Source organism: Brachyhypopomus gauderio, chromosome 10 (assembly GCF_052324685.1).
Source record: "Brachyhypopomus gauderio isolate BG-103 chromosome 10, BGAUD_0.2, whole genome shotgun sequence".
Taxonomy (NCBI): Eukaryota; Metazoa; Chordata; class Actinopteri; order Gymnotiformes; family Hypopomidae; genus Brachyhypopomus; species Brachyhypopomus gauderio.
In genome coordinates this window covers 4,674,144-4,698,981 of record NC_135220.1, presented here as the reverse complement: position 1 = coordinate 4,698,981, position 24,838 = coordinate 4,674,144, and the positions used below count along the sequence as shown (strand labels likewise).

Genomic DNA, 24,838 nt, shown 5'->3' with positions numbered 1-24,838 from the left:
AGTCAACTTTAATTTTTAAGGAAGATTTGACTGAGGTAAATGGCATGATTAAAAGTGAGCCTTTGGGGCCGCCGTAGTCCCGCCCACCAGTGCGTCCATGCTTGCTGAGTTCGTTACGTAGTGACGTTAAGCTGATATCCACAAACTCGGTTTATTTAACGAGATTGTTCACATTTCAAAAGTGTCTATACTTATTCCGTTTTATCCTGATAAAGTAATACGCCTTGCTAGTTGCGACAGCTGTTATCTTAGCTAGGTGTAAAGTGTGAAGTAGACCTCCAGCCCATGTTCACGTAGCGGTGCAGCTAAAGCGCCTGTCTCAGATGTTTGGAGAACATCCAGATCATCTGCGATAGTTCGTGGAAACTCATCGTGTCGATGGCCACCCGAATGACACAGCGACTTAGGATTCTTGGACAGGCTTTTCGGTTTGTTCCTGCCAAACACGGGGTGTTGGAGGGAGGAGGTAATGAGGTCGTTAGGAACCTGTGTTTGAGCGGCCAGGTGTGTGGAAAAACACGCGGAGCTGCGAGGAAGAAGAAGGAGCTGTCCGAGAAGAAGCTGGTGCGTGATCCACGTGGACGGTCTAGTGGCCGCAGGCTCGTGCAGCATGATGTGATGTGTTTGTGTGTGTGTGTGTTTGTGTGGTTGCGCTTAATAAACCCAACCCCTGGTGTATTTTGGCACAGAATCCCATCTGAGATGCTTCTTCTGAAAGTATAAATGGTGTGTGATATGTGGAGGCTGATGCTTCATGACTGTGTTCTGGTTGTTCCCTCAGACGCGGTACTTTGTAGACCACAGGCGGGTGAAGCTTGTGGGGGGCTCAGGTGGTAAGGGTGTGTGCACCTTTCACAGTGAACCCAGGAAAGAGTGGGGCGGCCCGGACGGAGGCAATGGTGGTGATGGAGGAGACATTGTCATTAAAGGTGGTAGCAGCATGTCATTGTCTGTGCATGTTGCACTACGGATTTAATAACACACCTTAGGAGTGACGTTTGGTCGTGGGTTCCAGTCCCAAGGCTGTGAGTTGCTAACAAGTGTTTTAATTTGCAGTGAACAGGCAGGTGAAGTCACTGTCGCTGGTCTCGTCAGTGTACAGGGGTCAGGATGGAGAACCCGGAGGCAGTAAGAACTGCTACGGACGCAACGCCAGCACCACCTACATATCAGTGAGTCTGTAATACACACCAGCACCACCTACATGTCAGTGAGTCTGTAATACACGCCAGCACCACCTACATGTCAGTGAGTCTGTAATACACGCCAGCACCACCTACATGTCAGTGAGTCTGTAATACACAGACGCACCACCTACATATCAGTGAGTCTGTAATACACACCAGCACCACCTACATGTCAGTGAGTCTGTAATACACGCCAGCATCACCTACATGTCAGTGAGTCTGTAATACACACCAGCACCACCTACATGTCAGTGAGTCTGTAATACACACCAGCACCAGTGAGTGTAGAAGTGTACTCACATTGTACTCGCATCATTTACATTTACGACATTTGGCAGACGCCCTTATCCAGAGCGACTTACATTTTTATCTCATTTTTATACAACTGAGCAATTGAGGGTTAAGGTGCCTTGCTCAGGGGCACCTCAGTCATGGCCTCAGGTCTGGGGATCAAACCCACGACCCTCCGGTCACAAGACCAGTTCCCTAACCACAAGGCCATGACTGCCCTAATCATGGCATCATACTCACAGAACAGGTAGCGGGAGGTAAAGAAATCTCACACATGACTAACAAAAAGAAACAAAATGAGTACCCTCTGGGAATTGAAATTCATGTTTGAGCCAAAGGCTGTGTGTCTCCCGTGTGTGTGTGTGTGTGTGTGTGTGTGTGTGTGTGTGTGTGCGTGCGTGCGTGTGCACAGGTTCCCATGGGAACCATAGTGAAGGAGCAGAGCGGTGTGGTGGCAGACCTGGCGCTCCATGGTCAGGAGTATGTGGCAGCACACGGAGGCGCCGGTGGAAAAGGGAACCGTTTCTTCCTGTCCAACGAGAACCGTGCGCCCATGACGGCCACGCCTGGAGACCCAGGAGAGGAGAGGGTGCTGCACCTGGAGCTACAAACCATGGCTCACGCAGCACTGGTGAGAGAGCGAGGGAGGAGAGAGAGAGAGGGATTCACATCGCTTTTTATGTCATCTGCTATGATGAGATTTATGAGGTTAATATTGCCAGCGCAGTCTGCCCACGCCATTAGCCGCCGTCTCTGGTCTCCGTACCTGTGCGTCTTGATTGTGAGGTTTACCGTACCTGTGTACAGGTTATAGTGTTGTACCTGTGTACAGGTTATAGTGTTGTACCTGTGTACAGGTTATAGTGTTGTACCTGTGTACAGGTTATAGTGTTGTACCTGTGTACAGGTTATAGTGTTTATTGTATTGCCAGGGAAGTTGTGTGCAGTTTTGTGTTTGCACTGTAATCTGCTGCTGTTTGTGTCAGTGTAGCACATGCCATGGTATTTATCTTATGTTGCTCTTACTGTTTTGTCCAAACCTTCTCCTCTAAAATGTTACACTCAAGATGAAGATCTTTTTTGTTCTTTCTCCCTGACCCCAGGTGGGATTTCCAAATGCAGGGAAGTCATCGTTGCTGAGGGCCATCTCCAACGCCAGGCCCGCGGTGGCTGCCTACCCCTTCACTACCCTCAACCCTCACGTGGGCATCGTCAGGTACAGAGACCACGAGCAGCTGGCAGGTACGACACCCACCGTCATAGCCACGCCCCTCAGGCCCTGTAGCCATGCCCCCAATGCATCCTGCCACTCCCACAGTCTACATATCCAGACAAGTGCTAATGTAGCTTATTCATATGTAAGTATAATATAAAAGTCCCTCTGGTAACGTTTAGAGGAGGATGTGTTTAGCTGTTCACAAGGTTTCTTCTTCTCTGGGAGGTTTTTCCTGCCTCTGTGCCTTCTGTCTGGGATCTGGATCTCTGTAAAACTGCTCTGTAGCAACATCTGTCATAACAAAGTGCCTCACGATTAAGACTGAATTAAACTAGGTTAAAATAGGGTAGGTGTTGGCATTCCATTTGCAGATCTTCTTTCTCTCTCTCTCTCTCTCTCTCTCTCTCTCTCTCTCTCTCTCTCTCTCTCTCTCTCTCTCTCTCTCTCTCTCTCTCTCTCTCTCACGGTCTCTCCGTCTGTCTGTTCAGTGGCAGACATCCCGGGTCTGGTCCGAGGTGCTCACCTGAACCGTGGTCTCGGTATCTCCTTCCTGCGTCACGTCGAGCGCTGCCGCTTCCTGCTCTTCGTATTGGACATGACAACCCCGGAGCCATGGCAACAACTCGACGACCTACGCTACGAGGTGGACCAGTACGATCCAGGCCTGTCCGCTCGCCCGCACGCCATCGTGGCCAACAAGATGGACGTGAGTGGCACCCTGGACAAGCTCGCGGTCCTCAGGAGTCACGTGACCCAACGTGTCATTCCCGTGTCGGCTCTGACGGGACACAACACGGAGGAGCTCATCTTACACCTGCGACAGATCTATGACGGCCAGCAGCACTGTGAGCAGACCCCAGCCACGTGGTAGCTGCTCTAAGAGAAGCCACATTAGGCAAATCTAATGTCGTCTACGGTGTTGGCCGAGTGACCCGAGTTCTCAACGTTCCTTCAGAATGCCCGTTGCTGCTGGGTTGTGGAAAACGGTTCGGTCGACGTCAGAGCGAACGCTTGAGAAAAGCTGACTCGGGAGATTGAAAATAAAAGACGTTGTTTCCCATGGAGATACATGTGGCCTTTGAAGAGTCAGGGGGAAGAATGAATCTATACCAGCCAAGTTCTTTCAGGCAGTGAGCCACCAACACTCATGTCCTACAAGGCCACCGTAGGCAGCAGATCTTCGTCATACCCATGGTGGACTGTCGAAATGTAAGGTGACTACATCACGAACCCTAAGGATTAGTCTCCTTACTCCTAAATGACTGACTACCATGAATAAAGTAGTCATAAATCAGTACTGTAAGCTGTCAGTTCATTAAAAAAAGGATTATAACATGCTTTTAATGTGCTTGTTTGAAAAGCTGCAGCAGGGGGCGCTGTAAGGCTGTGTTTGGTAGCAGGCCCCGGCTGAATTGCATGATGTGTGTTCACTGTCCTGCTGCTGACAGGACTCCCAGCTTCGCTCTATAGTGTGAGCCAGAGATGGGGACTCGAGTTTGGGACTCGTGAACAATCTTTTATTTGTAATGTTCTGTTGTGTTTCATTTGACAATCTCTTCTCCGCCTGTCTGTATGCTTTTCACTTCCCGCTGACGTCACATTTTCGGCGCGCGGACCCTCGCACCGGTCCCTCGCGCTAAACCGAGCTTACGTGACACAAATGCGCGCACCGCAAACCATTGCGATCATGGCGGCGCCGGTGAGAACGCTCGATTCTGTTCCACCGTTCATAAGTTTTGGCTACAAAAACTTCGCACAAGTAGCAAATAGAAGAGCAGCAAACTGCACCGTGTGTGGCATAAAAATACAGAACGCTGGTTCCACCACATCTAAATTTATTCACCACCTGAAAACAACCTAATGTTCACCCAGTTAGTGTGTTATAATCAATCAATCAATCAATCAATCAATCAAATTTTATTTATATAGCACTTTTTACAACAGTTGTTGTCACAAAGCAGCTTTAAAAGTGCCGAGTCCTAGCCCCCAGTGAGCAAGCCAAGGGCGACAGTGGCAAGGAAAAACTCCCTAGTTTTTTGCATGAGGAAGAAACCTTGAGAGGAACCAAGACTCAGGGGGGGAACCCATCCTCCTCTGGCCGACACCGGTCACCATGACAACAACAACAATTTAGACAGAAAGAAATAAAGAAAAGGAAAAGATGTCGTATTGTCCATCATGGTGTAGGCTTATCCGGTCAGGCAGTAGGTGGCTGGCACTGGATAAATCGCTTGTCTCTCATCTCATTTTTCCTCGAGCAGGCGGGCAGCCATGTGGAGAAAATAAAACGGAAAATTAGCTCTGTATGAGGACATATACAGGACAGATGAAATTAAACACCTTTCTGGAGTGTGGCAGCAACTCCGGCATCAAGTTAAACTATTACAGCCTAGCTAAAAAGGCAGAACCAGAAGGTAACATAGGCTTGGGGGCATTCTGAGACATTGGCATCCATCCACTGCACTGTCAACAAACTTAAGTGACCACGAGCAGTGACAGGACGACAGCACCAGCACCCCAGTCAACCATAAAACCCTTCGTCTATGAACCCCTGGATCTGTACCTTTATCTAAGGGGGGGATGTTAATTATCAAACGCTAAACCAAATAGGTGGGTTTTCAACCTAGATTGTGACTGTGTCAGAGTCCTGTACGCATTTTGGAAGGTTGTTCCAAAGCTGGGGGGCCTTATAAGAAAAGGCTCTTCCCCCTGCTGTTACCTTATTAATTTGTGGAACTAATAAAAGACCAGCACCCTGTGATCTTAGTTGACGTGGGGGTTCATAGTAGGAAATAAGTTCCTGGAGGTATTCAGGAGCAAGCCCGTGTAGTGCTATATATGTTAATAATAGAATTTTAAAATCAATACGAAATTTAACTGGGAGCCGATTGCAGGGCTGATAGGACTGGTCTAATATGCTGAAATTTTCTAGTTCTGGTCAGAACTCTGACTGCGGCATTTTGAACTAATGTTCACCCAATTAGTGTGTTATAACATCCTAATGTTCACCCAGTTAGTGTGTTATAACAACCTAATGTTCACCCAGTTAGTGTGTTATAACATCCTAATGTTCACCCAGTTAGTGTGTTATAACATCCTAATGTTCACCCAGTTAGCTGGTATTGACCACCAGTGCACCAGTAGAGGGTGTTCAGTCATGGAGGCCTCATAATGAGCCCTCACCCAGCCAGGCTAAGTGCAAGTACCCTGTCAAACCTGATCTTTTAAAAATTTAATGCTTTAGTAGCATAAACATTTTCCTTGTATTGGGACACTGAAAGACACCTTGAAGTTCACATAGATTATGTTTGATCCAGTTCATTAGGAGACAAAAAGTTGTTGCTGCAGGGCTTTTAATGCCAGAATCATTATAGGTTTTAATTTTTCATTTTATGATCACTCATTTGGTTGCTATTTTCTTTATATGCAGACCTTTCATATAGGCCCTATAGTAAAAAAATGTGATTGTTAGAAAGATTTTGATTTTTTTTTATTTCACAGCCCTCCTTTATCTTTTAGAACAAAATATAGCAGATGTTCTACTGAAAGAAAATAATCTAGAAAAATGTCAGTATTGTAAGAAAAATACAGATACAAAATTTATTTGGAAAACATTTGTGTGTGTGTGTGTGTGTGCTTTTTTAAATTGTATTTTTTCATTTACCAGTTTAAGCTATTAAACATCAGAAGTTTCATAACAGACCATTACAACTATAAAGTGATTTGTGACTGCAGGGTCACTCAAATATTTGGGACTTTACTTGGACTTGAGACCAAAGACTTGGACTTGACTTGGACTTGAGATCAAAGACTTGAGACTTGACTTGGACTTGCAAAAAATGACTTGTGAGCGTCTCTGGTGTGAGGACATAACTTGGTTGGTCGGTAGTAGCACCACAAATGGACAGAAGGGGGGGGGGGCTGTTCCTGACCTAAGTGACCTAAATGTATGTGCACTCATGAATGGTGTCGTCCCCCCCCCGGACCAGCCCAGACATTTAAATAACGTCCACCCGTTTAAGCAATTATTATTATTTTTTTTTTTGCAAAAAAAAAAAAAATGTGATCCTTTTTGGGGGCTGAAAAATTTTTTTTTAACAGTGAACACAACGAATGCCACTGTAGTAAGGTACTCTCGTAAATGTCATAAATTACATTTTTCTCTACATTTTTCTCTTCTGTGTGCATGTGTATATGCTTTATCAGCATAGATTTTTTATCATAAAAATCCATTTGCTCATAGTAAGTCCAGGATAAACCACAACATAATATAATAACATAACATTCATTCATGTATTCCAAATATTCATATACTGCTATTAGGAAGACCCCATCACTGATGGCGAAGGAGGTGGAGGTCCGTGCGGAGCACCACACCCTTACATGTGGTCTGTCCTGTCCTCAGTACATTATGCTGTGATCTCTCCACCATTTCATGTTTGTTTCACCGGATCACTCACCATTATATACGACGTGTGAAACCATGTGCGTCGTCGTCATACCTCAAATCATGCATTACATTTCCTTGTGTTGTCACGACAATTATGAAATTACTTTCACTTATTTTATGTCTGAACACCTTTTTATATAACATTAGACTATTAAGAGCATTACAAGGGATTCCAACTTTTCTCGTCTGTGCTCTCTCACGCTCTCTCACGAGTATTATCACTGCTTGTCACAGAGTACAGAGCCCCCTTTCACAAAACCTGTTTCGGAACCAAAAATATAACCTTGAAGTGAATTATGCAGTGGTGAAGCTTTGGAATGACACTGAACACATGTGGAATGTGTTTTCAGAGAAAACTCACCCAGCAGTGTTAGCGTGTTAGCAGTGGTAGTGGTAGTGGTAGTGGTAGTGGACACCAGTGTTCACATGCAGTGCTGAAGTCTCAGCAGAGGCAAAGTCCCTCCAGCCTGGAAACACACCTTCACTTTAACATAAAGCACCTTTATTTTCACATAAACAAATGGCAGGATTTGTTGTGGTATCAGAGCCAAAAACATATATATATATATATATATATATATATATATATATATATATATATATATATATATATATGAGAGAGAGAGAGAGAGAGAGAGAGAGAGAGAGAGCGAGCAATTTTATTAACGTTTCCATTTTGGGCAGTGGTCCTTTATCAGCTGTTAAAGCTGCTGTGTGTGTGTGTGTGTGTGTGTGTGTGTGTGTGTGTGTGTGTGTGTTAATACATTAACATTAATACATTCAGGTGCTTGTGAATGTGACGGTTGAGTATCTGTGGTATGAGCGTCACACATGAGTTAGAAACAGGATTAAATGGGGATGGGTTTTCTGCAGAAGTAAGGATGTGACGTCTAGCCGCACCACCACGGCGCCAGACCGGTCAGGTGAGTTCCTCAGCAGTGGCTACACCATGGTGTTCATTATCTGGCATCACAGGACCATCTCCCAACACTAAATCTGAGCATTCTGGTTGACCTGACTTACACCACAGTCATATAATAATAATAATAATATAATGATGATGATAATGTAATGCCCCAGCTGGTACCCAACCGTCATTGGTCATCCACCAATCTCTCGTGCACTAATGGCACTAACATGTCACTAATAATTCAGTATATTAAGCATATTCAGCATGCAAGTAATTGCTAAGATGAGTACCTGTATTAAGTGAGAAATGTTAACAGAAAGGATGAGAGGCCTTCTGGGTGAACCTAGAACACTTCAGGACCTCTGTCAGCATTTCTGTCCTGCAAACTGGGTACTTTGTTTTTTTTTCACTTCACTAGAGTAACAGGAACAATAGGAGGAGGAATCCTCAAGACTTTCAGGACACTGAGCTGCACTGCTGGCTATGACTGTTGGAGTCCTGATGATTCTGATGTTGTTTAAGTGATGTTGTTTAAGTGTTCCCTTTATTTTTTTGAGCATATATATATATATATATATATATACACTGCTCAAAAAAATAAAGGGAACACTTAAACAACACCACAAACTCCAAGTCATCCACACTTCATGTTCAGATAGGAAGTAACACTGATTGTGAATCAATTTCATCTGCTCTTGTGCAAATGGAACAGACAACAGGTAGAAATGAGAGATTTTCAACTGATTTCAAAGATTTTTATTAATTGAGATCTAGGATGTGTTATTTTAGTGTTCCCTTTATTTTTTTGAGCAGTGTATATATATATATATATATATCAGGCTTCCTGGATTGTGTTGATTCCACTAATTTTACCTGGATTGCTAATTAGAAAATCTAGCAAGCTAGAGCAAAATCCTGGTGAGGACTTTTAATCGCGGCACCTGGAATTGACAGCACTAATATATATATATATATATATATACACATACACACACACACACACACACACACAGATAAAAATGGTCTGCAAGTTAAATTTTATTAGTGGTCAGCCGTTATCTGCGTTAACGCCGTTAACGACCAGAGGCGGTCTTTGCATAGAGGCATTGCTAGGCAACTGCCTTGGGCCCCTCCCACTGCAGCCCACTGTAGGGGCCCCCTGACTAGCTAAATTATTTCTCGCATATTAATGTTGATGGGCCCCCTAGCTAAATTCGCCTTGAGCCCCCAAATTGCTAAGTCCGCCACTGTTAACGACCCACCACTAATTTTAAGTCAGTGGGTCTTGGTAAACTTAGTTAGAAAAAAAACTCTTAAACGAGGAATCCTATTAAACACAGACAGAAAAAAATTATGTTGATCAGCATGTGTAGCTGGATTGATCGAAGGAGCTGCAGTGTGTTTGTGTGTGTGTGTGTGTGTGTGTGAATGCTCAGAAACTGAAGGTGTGGCAGCTTCTGCGGTAATAGGAGCAGCTGTGATGGAGTCTGGGTAGTGATGAGTGCCAACATGCACAGTCGACATCCAAACCTCCAAACCCAGCTGAGAAAATGACGCTGTACAGAACAGTTAAGGTAATCAGACACCACACAGTGGGTATCAGACACCACGCACAGTGGGTATTAGACACCACACAGTGGGTATCAGACTCCACACAGTGGGTATCAGACACCACGCACAGTGGGTATCAGACACCACGCACAGTGGGTATCAGACACCACACAGTGGGTATCAGACTCCACACAGTGGGTATCAGACTCCACACACTGTCACAGTGAGCACTTTCTCACACACAAACACACACTCCCAGCTGCAGGAGTGCAGGAAGGGTTATTTATGCAGTCCAACCCTGATCACAAACATCCAGTACAGTGAAATGTTTTTATTGTATCAGCACATATAACCCAGGTGTGGGTTCGTTAATCTGTCAGACATGCCAGTGCATTCACCCTGGTCTTAATTTTAATAAAGCCAATAGAGCTACAGTACAAATGTGTTGAGGTACAAGTCAATGGAATCAAACAACAGCAATAAAATAAAATTAAAAATAACAAAACTGGCTTTCACTCACAGGTATGTGTTGAGTCAAACTGCCATCTCACAGGTGAGACCACACCCATTTTCAGCTTGAGTTTTTTGGCTCTGATACCACAACAAATCCTGCCATTTGTTTATGTGAAAATAAAGGTGCTTTATGTTAAAGTGAAGGTGTGTTTCCAGGCTGGAGGGACTTTGCCTCTGCTGAGACTTCAGCACTGCATGTGAACACTGGTGTCCACTACCACTACCACTACCACTGCTAACACGCTAACACTGCTGGGTGAGTTTTCTCTGAAAACACATTCCACATGTGTTCAGTGTCATTCCAAAGCTTCACCACTGCATAATTCACTTCAAGGTTATATTTTTGGTTCTGAAACAGGTTTTGTGAAAGGGGGGCTCTGTGCTGAGTTTTGCAAATAGATACTCTATGCTCTGTGAGAGGCAGTGATAATACTCAGAGCGTGAGGGACAACAGAATCACAAGGACAAAGCTGAGGGCTCGAAACAATAGCATGAGCGTCTCGGCTGAAAGACTCAGGCCTTGGAAAGGCTTTTCCTGAGATGAGGAACTGAGTTGAATGAAAGAGGTTTAATCATGTTTGTGATTCTCACGACACAAGCTTCTACTTTAACTCTTCCTGTTCCTTATGTCATTCTGAGAGACCTGTCGACTTACCCAAGCCCTAACTCAAAACCGAACCTTAACTCAAAACTGAACACTAGGCCTGTAGACTACACCAAACCCTTACCCCAAAACTAACACTATTGTCTGTTTATCTGTCTGTCTGTCTCTACTTTTCTTGAGCTCTTGGGAACAAAAGACGAAACAGATACAATTCACTGTGATTCATTCATTAAATCCCTGAATATCTCTTGAGTCCTAGCACTGTGTAAGCATGTACAAAATAAAGCACAGGTGATGTACAGAAAGAGTCATGCATAAAGACTTTTGGAAATCATATACGCATACTGACAGAGAAATCTGCTACCTTTCCAACTGATTACATCTACATTTACATATTTTTACATCTACATTTAAAAAATGTAGTTTACTGTCCTCCAAACTTTTGTATTCGTGATACAGATAAACAAAAGCCCTATCTAAAAAAACGTTTGTTAATATGTGGGAGAATGCATCCTTCACCAAGGTAAAATTCTTCAAGAAATATTTTCTCAGGAACACATGAGTCAGTTATTGGTGAAAATAGATTTTTGAAGAAAATTGTGCATTGTATGGTTTCTTTGCCTGTGTGAACATATAACAATGTGTAAATGTGTAGGACGTTTAAGCAAAAAATTATATGTACAACTCCTGACAATTTCACTGACTGATTACATAATCAGAACATGAATATTGCAATAGTGTTCTCTGAAAAATGCACCGATATTCAGTGTGGCTTTTTTACCTCCAACGATCTCTGTGGTATCATTCATGATTAAACATACTAGTTAATATAGCTGGTTTTGATTTCCTTGATTTCACTAAACTCTGCCATTAAGTCGGGCCTGCATATAGCCGCCAGTTTGGTGAAGTGGTGATCCAGATTTGAGAGTTCATCTGGTTGGGGCTCACTGCCCGCGATGGAGAGGTCATCAAGGTGGAAGTCGTTCTCCAGTTCTCCTTCCTCGGCGTAACAGTGGGGGCTGTAATCTGTCAGCTCCTCGTCCATCTCAAGCTGGAGGATATTCTGCAGGAGAAGGATTTCCCCCCCCCAGACACAGTCAGCTTCATGCTCTAACAGATCCATCACAGTCCTATCAGCAGATAATGCAAAAGTGGATGAAGGGGCGTTCCAGTGGGATATCATGACTGGAAATTTGTAGGAGCACGAGTTGGAGCACAGAGGTGGGGGCAGTAGGGTGTGTGCTTGCAGTGGAGCTGACATACACCACAGTGTAGCAGTGCTTGCTGGGAGAACACAGCTCGACAAGAGATGTGGTTACTTGAGAGAGGATGTAGGTCAGAGCCAGGGGGGGATCGCACATGCAATCATTTTTCTTTCCATGCATAATTTAGGAAACTGTGGGGTAATTTAGGTCTCATTACTCCTGTATGTCTTCAGGGGAGGGGTGGATACAGTACAGGTAGAAAAGTTGTTTCACATTATATTCACATTATAAAGTGCTTTGTGTTGATAAGTGGTAAAATATATACATTATCAATCAATATTGTAAACACACTGAAATGTTAACATGTTTTGTAGTCACACAAATGACTGCAAATCTTTAAATATGGTCTGTAAAATATCCACTGAGTCTTAGTCTACCTGTCTAATGTGAGCACTCAGGTTTTGTCTGAGTTGATAGGTGTAGAAGGAGCTCCTGCTATTTGATTCCTGGTGGAAGAAGGAAAGACAAAGGCATCAGTAGTTGGACTAAGTTTAGACCTAAATCACATCTAGTTATTTTAGGGACATAAACACGAAGTCATGTATGTAAACCTATTAAAACCTAATGTAATGTGGACCTGTTAAAATCTAATATAATGTGAACCTATTAAAACCTAATATAATGTGAACCTATTAAAACCTAATGTAATGTGAACCTGTTAAAACCTAATTCCCCTTTCATTCATCTTTACAAGAACTTGTCTAAACAAGAGCAGCGTGTCAGATCACCCAGAAGTCTTGGACACAGCAGACTCACATTCAAGACCTGTTTAGTCAACCGCTGATATGTAATAAAGAAAATACAATTCATAACCAGCCTCAAATATAACTACTGTCATTTACACTGCTGCTGTCCTCTAATCTCCGCCATGCAGACAGAGAGTTGCACACAGGGACAACACAGACGCAGCCGTCTCAAAAGGAATCTGTACATACCCTCCGAAAGCTTTCCCGCCAATCAGACACGCTGCCCTGCAGGAGTGAAATGAACAAAAGACTGAAAGTGAGCATATAAGTGAGAGTATATGTCTTTACATGTAGGAGACAAAGCCAGTTTTACAGATTGGGCCCGGATAGATCTGACTCTGACAGCTACTTTTAAGCCACTGGTGTTATTAAAGTAGAATATAATTAGTGAATTAATCATATTAAAATTTGTTTTGTGTGTGTGTGTGTGTGTGTGTGTGTGTGTGTGTGTGTGTGTGTGTGTGTGTGTGTGTGTGTGCATGTATGTATGTGTGTTTGTGTGTGTGTATTATGACATACATTGGGCTTTGGATCTTTTATTCCATTTCCATTTGGGTTATTTGTTCCTTTATCACCATCGTTGGAATCCACTTTAACTGGGCACTTTGGACAAAAAGAGAATGAACATTGTTTAGTGCTGTTATCCAGAATACTCAAGAAGCGTTCAATCCCTTTTGAACGCTTCAATCCCATTTGCCCTTTTATCAGTGTGTCCCATTCTGACTGTAAGAGTATTCTTTTTTTAACCACTGAGACCTTTAAGCACGTGAATGTGAATAAGGATGGAGCAGAGAGATGGAGTGACGTGTGTGGTACAACCATGCAATCTGTGCCAGGGGTCTCGATATTGGAGGTGATGAGATGCCAGTTAGAGCCTTCATCAGTCGGGATCATCTTCCTCTCATCTTTACAGGACATCAGTATAGCCAGGAGAAGCATTGCTGTCCGATGAAGACAACGTCAGTGGCTAAAACGCTGCAGCAAGGAAACCAACTAAAACATGATGACTGAACGAATGATTTAATGATTTGGTTCTAGATAAGTTTTTCAATTAAAGTGCCAAACCTTTCTGAAGGGATAATGAATACATCCCTTATCCTAAATGTTTTATGGGTTGTTCCCTGAAGACTAAGGGAAAACACTTTTTTTCTAAGTGTGTTACGCATAACCATAAAAACAAATGTGCATAGTATCTGCCAACATAATTGTCAACAGCCAAAGTATCCACACCCTACTAAAGGTATGACAGTCCTCCTGGGTTCTTTGCATAAACAAAACTCTGCGAACCCAGAACAGTTCTCAGAAAACTATCTCCCCACATGCCTCCCACCTGATCAAGCCCGAGCGGTGGTTATACAACTTCCTCCAGGGCAATTAGTGTCTGCTCCTGTTACTCTGGATTGCACCTATAAAAACCTTAATACTACTGCTGGTAACCCACCTAAACTCTCCACAGCTGACGTTCTGCCTGATCTCAGTGAACTGTTTACCATCGCCAGCTCCATGTCTCCTCTCTGGTGATACTTGGCGACTCTAACATCCATATAGACACTGGCTTTATCTGTTGACTTTTTGTCTTTGCTCATATGTTTTGACCTAACTCAGCATGTCAATTTTCCTACTCACAAGCATGAACATATTCTCAATCTAATTTGCTCTTCTTCCTATGGTTGTACTGTTAGTATCATCTCTGGTTTGTGTAAGGTCACAAAGTTGATCACAAAGTTGTTACTGCCGATCTCTGCCTTCCCATCTCTAAGACTCGCTCTAAAACTTCAATATCTTTCCGTAATTTTTCTGCTGTTGATTCCCTGTTCTTCTCTATGCATCTTAATGCTTCTCCTTTCCCTATGATCTGTAACCTATCCTCTGCTGATGATGCTGTCTCTCTCTATAATGACTCTATCTTTACTATCCTTAATACACTAGCCCCGCTTAAGACTAGGACTGTACCTTCCACTCACACCTCTCCCTGGTTTACTCCTGAGCTTCGCACTCTCAAGACCGCCGGCTGGTGCCTTGAGCACCTCTATAAAACTGGGCTTCACGTGCATGCTCTTGCCTTTTCTGAACATGTGCTCATCTACAAAGCTGCACTTAAGTCTGCTCGTTCTTTGTATTAATCCAATCTCATTCAAGGCTCCCAAATAACTCTTCTCACTTGTTAGTAAACTGTCTCGTCCTCCTACTCATACAGTCTCATCCTGTCCTGAAATCTCTACTGCTTTTCTCAATCATTTTCAAGATAAAATGAGCTCCATTAACAAAGGCTTTCTCAACCCATCCCCTCCTGATCTTTCTCGCCCTCCCCTCAGTTCTGATAGTGTTTCCTTCTCTATTTTTTCTACGGTTTCATCTGACGATATTGCTGTAATTATCTCCAAGTCCAAACCTTCTTCATGTCAACTTGTTCCTGCACCAACACTTCTGAAGCGGTTTCTCCCTGCTATCACCATCCCTATTTCTCACCTCATTAATCTCTCACTCACTTCTGGCTACGTTCCCTGCTCTCTAAAAAAGGCAGCTATTACTAATGTTATTAAGAAACCTGGCCATGACAGCTCAGACCTACAAAACTACAGACCTATCTCCAATCTGCCATTTTTATCTAAAGTTCTTGAGAGGGCTGTTTCCATACAGCTACAGGCTTTTCTGTCCACCAATAATCTTTTTGAGACATTTCAGTCAGGTTTCCGCTCCCTTCACAGCACTGAGACAGCTCTCCTCAGCGTACCTAATAATTTGCTCCATTCCTCTGACTGTGGCTGTACATCTGTCCTTCCGCTCCTTATCTAACTGCAGCTTTCGACACTTCTAACCATAAAATTCTCCTCTCACGTCTTTCCAGTATTGGTCTCTCTGGCACTGCGCTTTTCTGGTTTACATCCTATCTTGCTGACAGGTCTCAGTATGTTAGTATTGAGAGGCACAAATCCATATCTGTTCCAGTCACTCAGGGAGTGCCACAAGGTTCGGCTCTAGGTCCCCTGTTATTTATCTTAAAAATACTTCCTCTTGGCAATATTATCTCTTCCTTTAGTCTCAATTTTCACTTCTACACTGATGACACACACATATACCTCGATTTCAATTCTACAGATTATTTCCCTCCTTCCATATTGCTGTCCTGCATCCAGGAGAATACACACTGGCTAAACAGCAACTTCATGAGTTCTGTTTTTCAAGGATTGAGTTTAAGGGTTATCTGCACCAAGTCAGCCATCCCTGCCTTTTATAAATGCAGTCTAGTTGTTGATGACACTTCAGTCAGCCAGTCATCTATCGTGCATAATCTAGATGTTTTGTTTGACTCTTGTCTCACATTTGTCCTACACATCAGTTCTGTCTGTAAGTCTGCTTTTCTCCATCTCCGTAACATTGCTCGGCTTCGCACCATACTCTCACTTACAGATGCTGAAACCCTGGTCCATGCATTCATCACATGTAGATTAGATTACTGTAATTCACTGCCAATGAATGGTATGGTCTACCAATGAAAACACTACATTTGAAAACATTTAAACATATCACTCCAATCCTCCATAAACTACACTGGCTTCCGGTCTCAAAACAGATACGCTACAAAATCCAGTTAATGACTTTTGAAGCCCTGTATGGCCTCGCACCGGTTTACCTCTCTAATGTGTTGCACCATCACGTTCCGTCTCGCCAGCTCAGGTCCTCTAACTCGGGTCTATTAACCAAGACACAGACTTTCCACTATGAGTGGCAGATCTTTCAGTGTTGCTACCCTCACTTTTTGGAACTCTCTACCTTCTTCTGTTCGCTCTTCTGCCTCTCTTCCTATCTTCAAAGCTCAGCTAAAGACCTTCCTTTTCTTTTCTTTCAGCACTTCCACTCTTGCTAATACTTTCTGCTCTTCCGCTCTTATATATGATTAGGATCATGTAAAGTGATCTTTGGTTTGTGAAAGGCACTATATAAAATAAACATATTATTATTATTATTATTATTATTATTATTATTATTATTATTATTATTATTTTATTATTATTTTATTATTATTATCATTATTAACAGCGTTTTTTAAATGTTGGCATTGCAGCTTTAATTTTGACACTGGAGCTCTTATTTTGACATGACATCTTTAACTTTGACATGGCTGTGAGTGAATGGGCATGAGCATAATGTGAAAGTTTCAGTCTTACCCAGCAGGAGCACCAACGCCAACATGATGATCCCAATGGCACTAAAGGCCACGTTGGAACCTGACATCCTGCGAAGGTGGCAGGTTGTGGAGACAGAGCAGTCGCACACAGTCACCGTCAGGTTTTGAATCATGTAAAGTCCCTGGATGTCAGATACCTTGAGCTGAAGCTCGTAAATGCCTGAATAAACAGTGTTCTCTTTGACCAGGTTCACAGTTGTCCCTTAAGAAATCAGAGTTGTGTAGGTTATTTCATCTGTTTTCACAAGCATGTAATGAGAAATACCTTTACTTCAGCACACCAAGGCCATCCCTCTCTCTAACACAGCTGCACCTTTATAGCAATAAATACCATAGTGCTTACTGCACTCGCTGGAAATATTTGTTTATAGGTGTTTTACCAAAGGTGGGATCAACACTCCATTTCCCTTTAACATCTCCCATGATCTCGTAGGAAAATGGCCCGCTGAAGGGGGGCAGGTCTGCGTCCACAGCGCTGATGTTGGCCCTGGTGGGCACGTCCGACAGACACATCTCCACCCTCTTCTCTACCAGCACAGGTGTATTGTCATTCTGGTCACCTACATGGATGATCAGGGTTCCGGTGCCTGTCATTGGAGGCTCACCTGTCAATCAGAGTTAGCAATGAGCATTGAGTGAACTGAATAAAAGAAAGAAGACTGAAGCCAGCACAAAAGGAAGAAAATAAATATTCTTTTTTCCTTCAGTTCAGCTGATCCCCTCCCCCCAAAACACCAGATAAGCCAACTACAGTACATGTGTGGTGCTCACCGTTATCCACAGCGTAGGTGAGGACACTGTAGGTACTGTTCTTCAAAAGCGGAGATTCTCTGTCCAGAACTTTTGCAGTAGTAATTTTACCGGTTTCTGAATCTATATTCACCCAGTTATCAACATCATCTCCTTTGAAAAAACTGAGGAAAGAAAAGAGATTTACACTACACTAGTGACGAAGTTTCAAACCAAATCATATTTAATAAGAACACTTTCAAACTATTGAGTGGAAGTTATTAAATACCCAGTAATACAAATACACAAACACCCTACAATTGTAAGGGTACGCTAAGCTACCCTAAAATAATAACTTAGTATCTCAAAATAATGACTTAGTATCTCGAAATAACTACTTAGTATCTCGAAATAATGACTTAGTATCTCAAAATAATGAGATAGCAATTTACTTAATAATGAGAAAAAAATATATATGTGCTGTTTTTTATTTTATTTTAGGTAGCGGGAATGGGCTTCCATAACTTTGCATTGTGTGTGTGAAGAAGAAAGCGTGGGCCTGCCAGTCTACCCCCAAGTGTTTACAAGCGAAAGCACGTGTGTCCGCCGGTTCTACGGCAAAGCCGAAACGAAAGTGTACGTTTACGGCACGTATGAGGCAGAGTGCTTGATGTGTAAGGCAGGCAGTTATGTGTCTGTGGCAAATAAAGGTGCCAACGTAGAGGAGCCTTTTCTTTTTTTTCTTTTTTTTTTACTTAGTCTATCACTATTACACAAAAAATGTCAGTGTATGTTTTTGTTAGTGTACTATGTTGTTTTGTGCTGTTCAATAAATGCAATTTTTACACAAATGCAATTTTTACACAGACACCATGTCATCATACACCGATGAACCCCCCCCTCAGCAGTTACTGATCTTTATACATTGAGCTTTATATTTTTATTTCTTTATATCTTTATATTTGTCTTAATATGTATAGCTTTACATACATCATCTCCCTGGGAGGAACCCCATGATCTTGGTGTTGCTAGAAGAACCTTGCCCCACCTGTTCTACCAGGTGAGCTCCAAGGCCAAATTTGCCTTTTTTTAAAACAGGTGGGTCAGAACCTATCAGCACTCAATCTGTGTGTCCTGTGATTGACAGCTTGGTGTTGACAGCTGCGTGTCTGATAAATTCCATCAGTTTAAATCATTCAGCTCAGTAGGCAGAGTGTGATTGGTAGGCAGTCCTGGGCCCACGTTATGTGATAAGTTAGAGCCATCACAGAAGAGTTGCTCATGTCAGACTTTCAGACAAATAGAAACTGCCACCAGAGATATATCCCCCCATGTCCACCTGGCCCTGAGTCTGGGGTGTGATGCAGGAACTTACTGAAACTTGCTGGCAAAGATTTTGTCAGGGTCTATTGCCTGGAGGGTGTACAAGTAGGTGCCTGATTTTAAATTTTCCATGATCATCACTTCTTTAACACGTGGTTCAAACTCTGGAGGGTCATTGACGTCTACCACACCAATGGTGATAGGATAGAGTTTGGGCACACTCACACCGGAGCCTTCTTTAACAGTTTTTACGTCCCAAAGTCTCTGTTTGGTACGTGCTTTGATCTCACAGGAAAAGTAGGGGACCTCGTTATCCACACTGACTGACAGGTTTCGTGACGTTTGCCGCTCAAAATCCATTTTCTTTATGAAGCATAAAACAACAAAATAAAAACAAACTTGTTCAGTTCTGAACAAGCCTCATATATCTCACACACCGAAAACATGTGAATATGTGTGAAATTGTATATTTTTGCATTTACAAAAACATTAATAAATATATTTCTTTGCCAGCTAGTTAAAGAAGTGTAATGTTGAAAGAAGTTTAAAATACCTTTATAACTGTTAATATTCCTTCATTAGTTGTGGGATCTGTTGAAATTTGAAAATAATTCTCTTTATCTCCTTGAATGGAGAACTTGGCCCTCCAGGCCTCAGAGCCATGACTGTCCTCGTCTGTCACTTGCAAGCGCAGAACTTCAACTCCACTCAAATCCTCCTTTATCTTTCCAGAACCCTGAAATGTGACCCACACACTGCAGTCAGGTGTTCACACAGTAAAGCAGGGCTATGAGGTCAGTGCAACACAGGTCTGTAGCACACGCAGCGATGCATTTACTGTGCAGGTCTACAATAAAGTTGTAGCATTAGACTGTTCATAGTACAAAACCAGAAAAATTATAACCACTACTGAAAATAATGATCATGTGGTTGTAGGAGTATATGGCTCTGTTTGTTTCAGCATAACCTGTTTATAAGTATTTACCTTTTGACCAGTGATTTCCGGGATGTGGTTGTTTTTGTCAATAATGTTGACAAACACTGTAGCCGTGCTGGACAACTGAATTTTGTTTCCATGATCTTTGGCTTCAACCAGGATGGTATATTTCTGTGCTTTCTGAAAAGATTAAAAAAAAAACTGAAGAATGTTTTCTGATGTGGAGAATGACAGATGAGGACTGAAGCCACTGCACAGTGAAACATGTTTACCTCATATTCCAGACAGCCCCTGAAATATATGGACCCTGTGAGGGTGTTTTCTGCCTGCTCTATGAAGAACTCAATGTTATCAGTTTTTGGAGTGTAAGAGAGGATTCTGAGTGTGAAGGTGCCATTTTGAGTCGATGAGTCATCATTATCTATTGCCATCACTGTTACCACCTTTTCACCTGTTGAGATACAGACATTAAGACACAGATATCAATATACAAACATCAACATACAGACATCAATATACACGCATGAAGACGTAGACATTAATAGAGTATTGCAGGATTAACTTGGTAAGATTTGTTAGACGCAGTATCTAGCGTGGATTACCCTGAACTGCAGACTCATCAATATAAACTTCGTAGAATGATTGTTGAAAGATTGGGGGGTTATCATTTACGTCCAGAATCTTGATCTCAACACCAAGTCTTGTGTCCACTTCTTTATTGGAAACATTCCTAGCTTCAAATGTTAGCTGTAATTGATACAAAATAGGAATTAATTGATATTACAATTCTAGACATTAAAGTTGTAGTTAGGTGAAGTTCTAGTCTACCCTGGTACATGACCTATGCAGGATAAAGATTTTGACAAAAGACCAATATGACATTCCAATATAAATGAAAGAAATGCATATTTATTGCATTAGACTGTGTATAATGCAAAGTTGTCATGAGAAAATCATATTAATACTGTCTGTTAAATAACAATTCAAATTTTCACTTTAACCATATAATTTCAGTAGTAAGACTGCATACATCTAGAGTATGTTACCTATGATTATAATTATATATGTAATTATTCCATTTCTCCTCCTGGTTTTGTCTATGAACATACCCTGAGAACCTGATAGGCCTCGAAGTCTATCTTCTTGTGCACAAAGACCTGGCCGTTCTTATTGTCAATGCTCAGGAGATCAACAGGGTCTTCATCCACACCACTGCCCTTCAGCCAGAAGTTGACCAAATATGACCGCTCCAGTTCAATCTGAAATTAAAATGACATCTACAGTAACTCTGCTTCAAGTGTGAACCTGAAAATCAGCTGTGGATATTTGGAATACCATTTACTGCTATGTAAAAATTATTAATGTTTATTCACACTGTGTACAGGGTTCTCTGAATGGTTTTGAAAATATAAGATTAAGATATAATATGAATATAAGATTAATCTGAATAAATTAATAAATAGTAATTACTTCGGGTATTAAAAGTAATATCTAATATTTAATTTGGTGATTCATTAATATTATTAATTAATTTTGGGGTTCATTGTAACGCAGCTCGCGCTGCGGAGCGAGGAGACGGACACAAACGCTGAGGAGAGCGAGATTTATTAAAGGGAATACCAAAACCATGGTCGAATGGACAGGCATGGGTCAAACCGGGAGGGCAGCCAGAACAAGTAAGGTAAACAGGCATACTTGGACGGCGAACTAAACAAGACAGGGAAAACACGGAACAGGCAGATGAACACGGATAACAGAAACGTAACGCGCAAACTCACGAACAGAATCCAGGACCGTGAACAGGGAAAACAAAACCACCGATCACCAGACAGGGGGGAATACAGGGATTATATGGACATAGAACTAACAAGACACAGGTGAGGACGATGATAACACGGGCGTGGCAGACAGACAGAAACCGGGGCTACAGACAAGCAGGGCGGGATCAATGGGCCAGGAAAACAGACACGAGGGAACCCAGAGTGACAGCTAGGAGAGGGGGCGTAGCCATACGTGACATTCATATTACTCTGCAGTGACCCATTTTGACCCATTAAGACTTTTCCTGTCATGGTAAATAAGAATAAGATAAGAACATGTCAGAACATGTAAACATGTCAGAGAAAATCAAAAGGGAAATTAATGTATAACAATTAATTACGGTAATTTATGACGTGAGGGGTCCCCACATCACCGCAGGACTAGATGGATCGTATGTCTTTAGGACGGCTTATAAAGTTCAAACATGTGTGTTGCAGTATATGTTTCACTCTGTTCTGTGTGAAAAGGTGTATAAGAAGGAATGTCTCAGAATCTTACATAAGCAACCTGCTATGTGTTTCTCTGTTATACCCAGTATATGTAGCAATGTAGCAATACATAACTTCTGACACTGTAAGTATGTAAGTAGGATAAAGGTAAAGAGGTTTTCATAACCTTCATGCATTAGTGCATCTCCAAATGTTCTCCAGGTAAAGTGCTGTAACAGTATGTGCCCTACTGAGGATGGAGATTAGAAATCTGATACTCACTGTCCCCAAGGGGTATGGAAAAGGTCCTGGGTGTTCCTCTTCAATACTGAAGGAGTCAATAATCCATGCTCTCTTCTGTCTGATCTGTGTGGACAGGACCCCTACAACGCAGACACTCTGAGGAGAAAGCAGGATGCCCATCAGATCACTTCAACTTAAATCACATCAGACTGCAACTTAGACCGACTCTCAGGTCATTCAGAAAGAGAGTTCAACTTCTCAGATCACTCTCAGTTTGTTTTTGCTGACAATGTAACATCAGGTGCAGTTGTTCCACTTATGAAACCAAAGCAGCTATTATACTGGATCAAATGAGAATCGTTAGTTTTAATGTGATAAGAGTGATGGGAGCATTGCTTGCCTTATTTTGTGACAGAGCAATCCAGTACTGACTGCTGAACGACCCAGTACTGACTGCAGTACGACCCAGTACTGACAGCAGAATGCTTCAGTGTCAGAGCCGTACCTCTGGATATGAGCCAGCTGAACTTATTATGCCGTTTCAAGTGTTTCACACATTCCATTTTTGACACATTCACACCCACTAAAATTACTACACTGTACACCCTAGACTGTAACACATTTCAAACGCAACCTTTACACTCTGGTTCTTCTTCTAACATGAAAACGTTTAAACACGGCTTTCATGAAATTACAAAGTGGTTCAAAATTATATAGTGTCCCATTATGCAATTTAATTACGTTAATATTTAACTATTAATGTATCAGTGTAAGTAAATTAAGTATAACTGCAACACATAAGCTATCAGTTGCAGATAAAACCTGCAACGCCTGCAGAAACTACAGCTCATGTCAATACAGGTTGTCTATACCCAGTAGTCGCTATCAGAAATCTCTCATATTGTGCTTGGCAGTTTGCCACATACAGTAAACCTCAGGAGTAGAGAGTGATAGATGGAGGTCCTGCTTCAGGCGCATCACAGGCCCAGTGCATCCTGGGAGATGGAACCCTGCAGCAGGATTTACACAGAGCTACTCCATTCCTGTCTCACACTGTCTCACTCACACTTTCATATCACTCTCATTCATTTACCGCTGGGATTGGAGCTTAATCTACATCTGATGTCTTTGGCAGAAGCATGTGGGCGTTGAGAAGACACAGACTAAACATCTAAATATTTGATGAAGCAGCATCCTAAACTCATATCCAAAACTTCAACATACACTCTCCAGTCTCGCATAGCTTAAAATGTAATGAATACATTTTCAATCAATAAATATTCATGATTTATTCATAAGTTCACAGGACTGCTTATGTGAGCAAAATAGAGTGCATGTTGTGTTTTTTGCATAATTACAAATTTTGTGCACAATTTTTATTTGTTTTCACTTTGTACAAATTTGTCAATTATATCACAGAAAGCAAACGTAAAGGTCACAAAATAAGGTGTCCCAGCCACCTTATGTCATGATAAAGCACATCCACTTTAAGTTATAGTGGTTGTGTAGAAAGTTCTACCTTATCTATACAGATACCTAGACCACTTGCATAAATGCCATAGACACACTGACACTCTACAGACACACCGACACACTATAGACACACTGACACACTAAAGGCACACTAAGTAATGACATGCAACTCACACTTTCTAATTAATATCTGTGTTGTGTACACATTTGTAAAAAGATAAAGAGAGAATAGTATACACACCTCATAAAGTACATGTAAAAAAAACTGTAAAAGTCTATGATAGACAACATAACTCATGTTAATGTTTACAGCACTTAAGAAAGCACTACTACTGTTTAGATCACTTCACCAAGTGGTCCCGGCTACACTGGAAAACAGGAGTGTGAAAGGTTTTAGTAATAACCTCCAAATTCCACCAGGTTACCCAGTTAAAACACTCACCAGGGTCAAAACAGCAGAGATGATTAGGAGATTCATCTTGCAGTAGAGGACCTAGCGTGATCAATTACCATTACAAGAGAACTGAGAGATCTCTTTCCTTCCCTTGCACAGGATTCTCTGCCATACTCTATAAAAAGCGAAAAAGGGGGTGGGAAATGTAGACTATGTAAATGAGGGAGGCCAGGCCCTGTGTATTTGAAGTCATCACACACAACTTCAACAAGCAAATTCATAACTCAAACCTGTCAAAAATGTAAAAGGTGAGATTGGAAGTGTGGTTACTGAGGGTGTGTGTGGCTGGGGGTGTGTCTTTCACGGTTTTAAGTATCTATCTCAAGAGCTATCTCAATGACATCACACAGACGTTATTCCACATATAACATGTCCAGCAGAAATTCTTGGAGAGACATGTTAAGTTCACAGGAATTTAGTTATTTCCTGCTTCACCTGATATCCCGTGGTCTTAAGCAGAAAGCTTGAATATCAACAGACTCTGTTTAACCATCAGAACATACTTCTT

The 24,838-nt window shown here is 42.0% G+C and overlaps 2 protein-coding genes across 2 annotated transcripts; one reads left to right on the top strand and one right to left on the bottom strand.

The window, feature by feature from the left end:
* The first annotated feature begins 84 nt into the window (after positions 1–84).
* Positions 85–6,519, top strand: mtg2 (mitochondrial ribosome-associated GTPase 2). The gene is made up of 6 exons (XM_077018925.1): positions 85–564; positions 782–929; positions 1,057–1,172; positions 1,891–2,109; positions 2,582–2,720; positions 3,183–6,519. The coding sequence occupies exons 1-6, from the start codon at positions 379–381 to the stop codon at positions 3,563–3,565; spliced, it is 1,191 nt and encodes a 396-aa protein (XP_076875040.1). The 5' UTR covers positions 85–378; the 3' UTR covers positions 3,566–6,519.
* A 3,402-nt stretch (positions 6,520–9,921) lies between these two features.
* On the bottom strand, positions 9,922–24,475 carry cdh26.2 (cadherin 26, tandem duplicate 2). The gene is made up of 16 exons (XM_077018924.1): positions 24,319–24,475; positions 22,443–22,559; positions 21,021–21,170; positions 20,514–20,658; positions 20,184–20,362; positions 19,960–20,091; positions 19,528–19,710; positions 19,027–19,337; positions 17,694–17,836; positions 17,303–17,527; positions 16,903–17,124; positions 13,553–13,674; positions 13,253–13,336; positions 12,923–12,958; positions 12,365–12,433; positions 9,922–11,785 (listed from the first exon to the last, which is right to left on the bottom strand). The coding sequence occupies exons 1-16, from the start codon at positions 24,352–24,354 to the stop codon at positions 11,543–11,545; spliced, it is 2,397 nt and encodes a 798-aa protein (XP_076875039.1). The 5' UTR covers positions 24,355–24,475; the 3' UTR covers positions 9,922–11,542.
* Positions 24,476–24,838: the final 363 nt, after the last annotated feature.